The sequence below is a fragment of the Zingiber officinale genome, chromosome 2B, assembly GCF_018446385.1.
Source record: "Zingiber officinale cultivar Zhangliang chromosome 2B, Zo_v1.1, whole genome shotgun sequence".
NCBI classification, from domain to species: domain Eukaryota; kingdom Viridiplantae; phylum Streptophyta; class Magnoliopsida; order Zingiberales; family Zingiberaceae; genus Zingiber; species Zingiber officinale.
In genome coordinates, this window is record NC_055989.1 from 88,922,343 (window position 1) to 88,931,242 (window position 8,900).

The 8,900-nt window shown below is 40.9% G+C and overlaps 1 protein-coding gene across 1 annotated transcript; it reads left to right on the forward strand.

Moving 5' to 3' along the window:
• Positions 1-261: 261 nt before the first annotated feature.
• LOC122048433 (glucan endo-1,3-beta-glucosidase 8-like) lies at positions 262-1,806 on the forward strand. Its single transcript, XM_042610000.1, has 2 exons — positions 262-602; positions 690-1,806. Exons 1-2 carry the CDS (start codon positions 262-264, stop codon positions 1,804-1,806), a joined length of 1,458 nt encoding a protein of 485 aa, XP_042465934.1.
• Positions 1,807-8,900: the final 7,094 nt, after the last annotated feature.

Genomic DNA, 8,900 nt, shown 5'->3' on the forward strand with positions numbered 1-8,900 from the left:
TTAGAATCTAAAAATGAAGAAAAATATTCCTACCATTTTCGCCAAATTTAGCTTCAAAATCGCGTCATCGATCCGATCCTTGCGGCGACGGCTTGTTCTTCTCGTTCAGTTGGAGCTCCTCCACGCATTCGGGTCTGAACGATAGCGGAAGCGTCCCCGCCGCTGTCTCTGAATCCCGACGATAATTTTCCCCGCCAAAATCATTTTTTTAGATCTTTTTCCGACTCGATCTCTGTAAACTCCGACATTTTTGAATCAAGGATGCCTTTTTGCTGGCTCCTCGCGTGCCTGCTCGTTGCCGCCGCCGCCGACTTCTCTGTCTCGCCGGCCGACGCTGCCCTGGGTATCAACTGGGGGACGATCGCCTCCCACAGGCTGCCTCCGAACACGATCCGGCAGCTCCTGCTGGATAATGGAATAAAAAAAGTCAAGATATTCGACGCCGACGGCCATTCCCTGGGGGCGCTGGCCGGAACAGGGATCGAGGTCATGATCGCCATTCCCAACGAAATGCTCGCCGCCATGAACGACTACGAGAACGCGAAGAACTGGGTGAAGCAGAACGTCACCTACTACAACTTCCAGGGCGGAGTAAACATCAAGCAGGCTCCTATCTTTAAGATCTGTTCCCCTCTGTTTTAATTTGTTTTTCTTGTTAATTTTTAAGAATTTTTTTTCTTTTTCTTCAGATTGATCGGCGTCGGGAACGAGCCCTTCCTCAGATCGTACAATGGTTCCTTCACCAACGTCACCTTCCCCGCGCTCAAGAACATCCAAGCCGCCCTCGATGACGCTGGCATCGGCGACGCCGTGAAGGTCACCATCCCCCTCAACGCCGACGTTTATGACTCCCCCGTAGATAATCCTGTCCCTTCTGCCGGAAAATTCCGCCCCGACGTCGCCGACCTCATGTCCCAGATCGTCTCCTTCTTCAGCAAAAACGGCTCCCCCTTTACCGTCAACATCTACCCCTTCCTCAGCCTCTACGGAAACCCCAACTTCCCCATCGACTACGCCTTCTTCGACGGTACCGCCACGCCGGTCCTGGACGGCGGCATCGCGTACACCAATGTCTTCGACGCCAACTTCGACACGCTGGTGGCGGCTCTCGACAGAATCGGATTCGGCGACTTGCCGATCGTCGTTGGGGAGATCGGCTGGCCGACCGACGGCGAGGCCAATGCTAACGTGACCCTGGCGGAGAAGTTCTACAGTGGGCTGCTCAAGCGCCTCGCCGCGAAACAGGGGACGCCCCGCCGGCCGAACGCCGACATCGACGTGTACCTGTTCAGCCTCCTCGACGAGGACGCGAAGAGCATCGCGCCAGGGAACTTCGAGCGCCACTGGGGGCTGTTCACCTACGACGGCCGGCCGAAGTTCCCGCTCGACCTCGCCTGCGACGGGCACAGCAGGTGGCCGGCGTCCGCAAAGGACGTGCTCTACCTGCCGGCGAAGTGGTGCACGTTGAACCCGAGCCAGAGCAACGCGAGCTCCAAGCTGTCCGACAATGTGGATTTCGCGTGCAGCTCCGCGGACTGCACGGCGATCGGAGATGGGGGATCGTGCAGCGCCATGGACTGGCGGGGGAAAGCTTCGTACGCCTTCAATGCCTATTTCCAGACGCAGTATCAGCAGCTAGAGAGCTGCAACTTCCAAGGGCTGGGAGAGCTGACGGAGCAGAACATCTCGCAAGCCATCTGCAACTTCACTTTGCAGATCGTCGGATGGTCGTCGGCGGCGAACTCATTGCGGCATAATTGGCGGATGTTGGCGGCGGTTGGAGGAATTTTGGTGCTTATGTACTGAACCAAAAGGTGATTAAGAGAGGCAAATCAAGGTAACTACCGCCCATTAACAGTGAAAGGAGTTTTTTATCCATCGAAAATGGATCCTCCACCCATTATAATAAATACGTCGCACACTAACTAATTAAATATTTTTCTATTATAATAAATAAGTCATACTCTAACTAATTAAATATTTTGCTATTAGAACCTCTCTCATTTCTTCTATTGAACATTGATACGACATATTATTAATGATCTTAAAAATAATGTGAAATCGATAGTTAAGATAATTTAACAGTTAAAGTTAAGATGAGATAGTAGTCAAAATTAATGTGAGTTAACTTTCAAAGTTAGGGTATACAGTCGGTCAACCCTGGCACTAGAAAGACTTTTAGAGTTCAGCTCTCCACTTCTCATGTGCAAATCTCCCAGCATACAACCGGTCAGTCCCAGTGTTGGTTTGATTTTCGAGGCTCAGCTCCTCACTTCTCAAAAGCAAGACTCCCAGCATACAGCCGGTCGGCCCCAACGTCAGTTGGACCATCAGGGCCCAGCTTCTCACTTCTCATGTGCAAGTCTCCCAGCATACAGCTGGTCGGCCCCAACGTTGGTTGAACTTCCGGGACTCAGCTCCCCACTTCTCAAGGGCAAGGCTTCTAGCATATAGTCAGTCGATCCCAGCATCGGTCGGACCTTCGGGGTTCAGCTCCCCACTTCTCATGTGAAAGTCTCCTAGCATACAGCCAGTCGGCCCCAGCACCGGTCGGACTTCCGGAGATCAATTCTCCACTTCTCAAGAGCAAGACTCCCAGCATATAATGGGTCAGCCCCAGCGCCGGTCGGATCTTTGAGGCTCAACTCACCACTTCTCATGTGCAAGTCTCTAAGTATATAGTCGATCGACCATAGGGCCGATTGGATGTCTTGCATGAGACAGCAGTGTCAGATAATCGTAATAACTTGTCAGAAAATAACAGTTACGTTAGGAAATATTTTGTTTTCGTAATAAATTAAGAAATACTTGTTTAATAAAAACTAATTAACATAAAAGAAAGAAGAGACATATCTGTTTACTTGGTCTGCAATCAGAAGATTGCTAGTCTAAGACATTGCAAGCTAACTATCAAATCTTCTTTTAGTGGAGAAGTCTCTTACAATAGTTTAAGCACTAGATTACAAAGTAGAATAGAAAGACAAACATTTTCAAGTGTTGTGCTAAATTACTGAGACCAAAGCTCTATTTATAGTCTATTGGTCGAATATGACCATTTGCTGATGTGACAACTTCGGGTGCCTGGAAAAGCTCCAGGCGCTTGGCCATGGATAAAGTTTTATCCATGTCACAATGGTTCAACGAAGATAAACTTTTTCTAGTTCGGACACTCATACCATGATGAGACAGTCCTTGCATAGGGTGCGTCGAGGAGGTGCCCTGGTTGCCCAGGGGGTCCGGGTGCCTGGACCAGGTCTAGGTGCCCAGACTGTCCGGGTACATGGTCCATGTGCTCGGACAGTCAACAACTTGTTGACTGTCCAGTTTCTCCCCATTCCGGCTACGCTCACTTAGGTGATTTCGGCAATCTGTAATAGGGCTCACCTTAACCCATTTTTCGGCCTTCTCTTCGAGCAAGCTTCTGCTTCGGCTTCTCGTCTCTCGGAAACTCCAAGCGCTTCCTTCTATTCCGCCAGCGTAGTCTTCCGCAACACCTCATCCCTCGGACGTACCGAGCCCGTCGATTCTCTCCCGTGCCATCCTTCTCACTAGTTACATTTTTCACTCGACTTCTTGTGCTTCTAAGTTCCTACACACTTAGACACAAGGAATCAAACACACACAGGACCTAACTTAATTTGGTTGATCACATCAAAACTACCACAGGGTACTTATAGGGACTTCTTTTGGTCCTTGATCAAGAAACCTCCCAGGTGTTGGGACACTCTGGGATCTAGAGGGGGGCGGTGAATAGATCGTCTTTTTTCGTTGATGATGATTTGCAGTGAAAAACATGAAGCTAAGCTCCACCAATGCTAACACTAGAATTTACTTGGTATCCACCTCAAGATGAGGTGACTAATTTAACGATCCACACTTGAGCACACTCTCCACTATGAAAACTACTCATTCTCGAAATAATCTAGAAGTATAGAAACCTCATACAACTCAACAGCAAAGATACAACTCAAAGCAAGAAGTAAATATAAGAATACAAATGAAAACCTCTTCTTGCTTGATCTCTTATTGAAGAAGATGTCTTTGGACCAGTTGGAAAGTGTAGCAACATTTGTCTTCTAAGCTCAAAGTCTGGCAAGCAGTAGTGGAGACAAATCATGTAAGCGTTATTGTATTTGAACCTCGCCAACGACTCTATCCTTCACGCTCTAGGGTTCCGAATCGATTGTGCTTACTCCTAATCGATTGCCACATCATATCTAGGTGATCTCAGCCGTCCAAAGCTCGCAACCTGTGTAATAATCATAATCCAATCAATCAACTGATCAATTGGAGGAGCTAGATTGATCAACTGATTGATTCAAAGTGTCTTTGTGTTCTCGCGAGAAGTCCCAGAATCGATTAGGCACCTTTCTAATCGATTCTATATAGCATGCATTGTGCTTTGTGAAAAACCTCTCTCAATTGTTCAACTGATCAATTGTGACTGCTTTGGATCGATTGCCTAATCATCCAGAGACTCTCTGTTCTCTCACGAATTCCTCTCGATCGATCACTTGATCGATTAAGCTCCTTATGACAAAAACACACTAACCAATCGATCCACTAATCGATTGGGCTATTGTTCAATTGATCACCTAATCGATTGAATAACCCAAACTTACTTAACTCAAGTCTAATATTTCCACGTCCTACATCTGGTCAACCATGACTTGTTGGGACTCCTCATTACCTAGTATCTGGTTAACCTTGACTTGCTGAGACTTCATCACCAAGTGTCCTATCAATCGTTTAAGCCACTTGGACTTTTCTCTTCATGCCAAGTGTCTAGTCAACTTTGACCCACTTTACTAACCATCTTGTGCCAAATGTCAGGTCCTCTATGACCCACTTAAACTTCCAAACATTAAATGGCCAGTTAACCTTGATCCATGTGGATTTTCACATGTCTGGCTTCACTCACCAGGGTTTTTCACCACCTGACTTCACTTACCAGGATTTCCCTCTACCTATCATCACTCACTAGGATTTTTCATCTAGCTTCACTCACCAAAACTTTTCCCACTGCCCAGCTTCACTCGCTAGGGCTTTTTCACCTGACTTCACTCACTAGGGTTTTTCACCTGATTTCACTCACCAGGACTTTTCTCAGTACCTAGTTTTACTCACTAGGACTTCTCACACTGTTAATTTCACTCACCACAATTTTTCCAACTGCTACCAACCTTTCCATTGGTCTTACCCTTGCCTAACCTCCAATTAAGACTTCCCAGTCATATATGCGATCAACCTTAACCTCCTTGACTCTTCTGGTCAACCTTTGACTGACAATAACTTATATAGATAATTGCACCTGCAATCTCCATACATTATCAAACATCAAAACTCAAATATCAAGACTCAAGATTGAGCTAACTCAAGCTTAGTCAACCTGATTAATTTTAACTCAGGAGAAATTACTCCAACAATCTTCCCCTTTTTGATGTCTGATAATATATTTAAGTTAGGCTCATCAACTAGCCTCAACTTCTTCTTCATGTTAAAGCATGAATGAGGGTTTTCTTAATTCTCCCCCTTAATAAGAGGATAATCTCCCAATTTGGATAATGAAGGTTTCCTAACTTAAACCCTACATTCTCCCCTTTGGCACACATCAAAAACTCTCCTCTTGAAGAGTTATCCATATGTTGTTCACAACCTCATTTGTTGTTCACTACATCATGATGAAGGTATCATACCCTTCATTTGTCCCCACATACTCATCTTAGAGTATACACTCATCATTAATGAGGATTTCTAATCTTTCATTGTTTTCCAATACTCAACCTTAAGCATTTGCTACAATGAAATTTTATAACCTTCTAGTGTCTTATTGTAAAAAAAATCTAATACATGTTGTTAAGGAGTAGCTCTTTCTCAAAACATACTCCAATCTTCTTCTATTATACCAATAATAACTTGGAATTCCTAAATCTTTAGGAAACCTAGAATTTGAAATTTTGAGGTTCAAGAATCAATATCGAATGCAAACCTCTACCTAAACTCTAATTTAGTCTTTCTTAACCATTCCATTCTTGTTTTCATCAAGAAAAAATACCCTTAAATGTTCACAAATGAATTGCATAGGGTTAGGGATAGTTAGCACAACTATAGCACGACTTAATAGACTAAAATCAGATTATTTCAGTCAAAATAAGCTTTTCCAATCGATTGAAGTTGGGACTCAATCGATTAAAGTCATTCATACGATCAACTGATTGATTCTGCAAGCTTTTGTTCGTGAAAAAAATACTTGAATTGATCAACTGATCAATCAAATCAGAGCCAATTGATCAACTAATCGATTCCATGAGCCTCTGCTCACGGAAAATACAGTTCAATCGATCAATTAATCGATTGAATATGCCCAATTTTTTAAATCAAATTTCAACCAAATTTCATAAATTTCTAAATAATTCTATGTTTATCGAAAATTCATGAAATATTACCTAGACATTATTTATGCCATATATTATCATGGAAAAATAGTTTTCTAAGGAAATAATTCCTATTTTTAAAGATTGATACAATACTTGAAACAATTGAAAACTTTAATATTTTGCTCTAGTTTATGTCTAACTATACAATGGTGATTCTTATCAAAAGATAGCTTTCACTAAGGTTTTCTAAAAGTATTTTGAAATACTTTTCAAACCAATTTCCAACCATGTTCGTTGGGCTAAATGTGTATGACTTATACACTAGCTTTTCAAATAATTGGATAACACATAATCTATGTGTCTTGATGAAATTAAAACACAAAAAGATGCACTAAATTAAAAGTTAAGTTACCAATCCTTACCAAAAGAGAGCAGAAGCGTTACTCAGGCGGGACTCAATCTGAACATATAAAAGAGGCTCTCCTGCAATAGCTAGGGATGTTGAATTACCGGCATGCCAGCTTCTCAGAAGTATAAATAAAAGCAGGTTCGCGGTGATAGTCTCCTAACTCATGGAGGGTAGAAAGGTCTTCTTGCCAACCGGTCGACTTAGACACGATATCGAACAATTGGATGAAGAATAAATGAGATTTCCATCTCTTATTAGATGAAGGTAGTTTTTGAAGAAAATTGCCTTGGGACGGATTAAAATAAAAAAAACTCTAGGTTCTAATTTTTTAGGATAGTAAAAATAATGAAAAGTAAGAGGGATCAAGGGGATATCATACAAGAAAAATAGGATTGTCATTCCACACATCAATCGGAAGGCATTGGGAGCTAGTTGTTGGAGTAGAATATGAAAGTATTTACTTATTTCGGATAGAAATGAGTGGATAGGGAAGTACAAACCAGTCTAAAGCTGATCTTTGAAGAAGGAGACATAGCTAGGGGAGGACAATGTGGACGATCTTGTGGACCAAGAATAAGAATATGAAAGTTTTGAGAGCTCTCCAGGGATAGGCGGATCATTTCAAGATCACAGTTGTCAAAATCAAAATGAATAGGTGTGTACCAAAGGGTGAAGTTTTCTTGGGCCATGCATGGATGGAGGGGAAATGAAGGAAGATTGAAAAAATCACTTATTAAAGAAGATCGCGAGAAAGGGAGCGTAGTAGGTGGAAATCATCAGAGAAGAAAACCAAGGAAGACGAGGCACGAATGGAGTACTTCCTGAGACAAGAGCCCTGAGAATTATTTAAAGCCCAACTATCCAATCAAAATGGCCAGATTGGTTGTCGTCAGATCGAAGGGTCGCTGATCCCTATAAAAAGGTGTGTGATAGATGTCGTATTAGAGAATGAGGAGTTGGTGGAATACATGACGCTTGTCTATGAAATGACATTTATGATGGATGAGACAACCAAATCATTTCGTTGATACGCCCTCACATGCATCACTGTGGTCTTACCTTGCATATCACACGTCTGACAAGCATTTTTTTCAAGAAAGATAAATGGTAACATCAAGGGACGATGAGCGGACTCAACAATCGTTCGGATGATCAGACGAAAATAAGACTTGGGTCTAGTTAATCGGTCATGAACCTCCTTTGACTAGACTTGAAGGAGCCGATGGAGTTAGAGGATCAAATCAAAAGTGAATCCATACTCGAGTCAAATCCAACGAAGAAGCCTATTGAATTAGGGAATGCACTTAAGGTTATCATAATTTATCAAAATACCCTTATCAGTAGTAGTTTAAATAATCTGTATGATAATTTAGATAAATATGAAATTATCCCAAATATGGTTCATGATAATCTAGATTTATATGATTAACTACAAAATAATCTAGATTTTGATCAAGTCAATCAAGACTTTGACCAAATGGCATCAACCTTTGACTTAATCAAATAGAGCATTGACCAAATAAATTCAAATTAATTAATTAATTCATACAATTCAAAACTAAATAAAATTAAGAAATAATTTAAAACTTAAAAAATGAGAAAATAGATTTACATAAAATCAATAAATACCTTAATAAATTATTTAATAATCTAAATAATATCAATTTAGAAAATTCTATCTAAAATCAAGATAATTTAATTAATAAAAATTTAAATCTTAAAAATAAGTACATAGATAAAAATAATCTAACAAATTCAACTAATAATATAAACTTAAAAGATAAAGAAAATATAAGTATAAAATCAAACACTTTGATAAAATCAAAACCAAAGTTGACAGATTTGAAATTAAATATTAAAGATAACATCTTAAACAAAGATAATTTAACAAATTTAAAATTAACAATTAATAAAAAGTTAAATATTAAAATAAATCTTTAAAGAGAGATAATTTATTTGACTTAATTAATTTAAAATTAAAAGCGTAAATTCAACCTAAACTATAATTAATTAAACCTTAATTAAAACTTAATTAAACTTAACAAATTAAAGAAAGAGTTTCTAAAGCTTGTCTAACTAAGCAAGTAGAACTAAACCAAATCCACATAAAACTT

What these genes read in the sequence shown, in the direction of transcription:
- LOC122048433 (XM_042610000.1), top strand. Translation starts at nt 262, where the DNA reads ATGCCTTTTTGCTGGCTCCTCGCGTGCCTGCTCGTTGCCGCCGCCGCC. An exon ending in CAGGGCGGAGTAAACATCAA is followed by an intron (nt 603 to 689) that starts GCAGGCTCCTAT and finishes CTTTTTCTTCAG; the next exon opens with ATTGATCGGCGTCGGGAACG.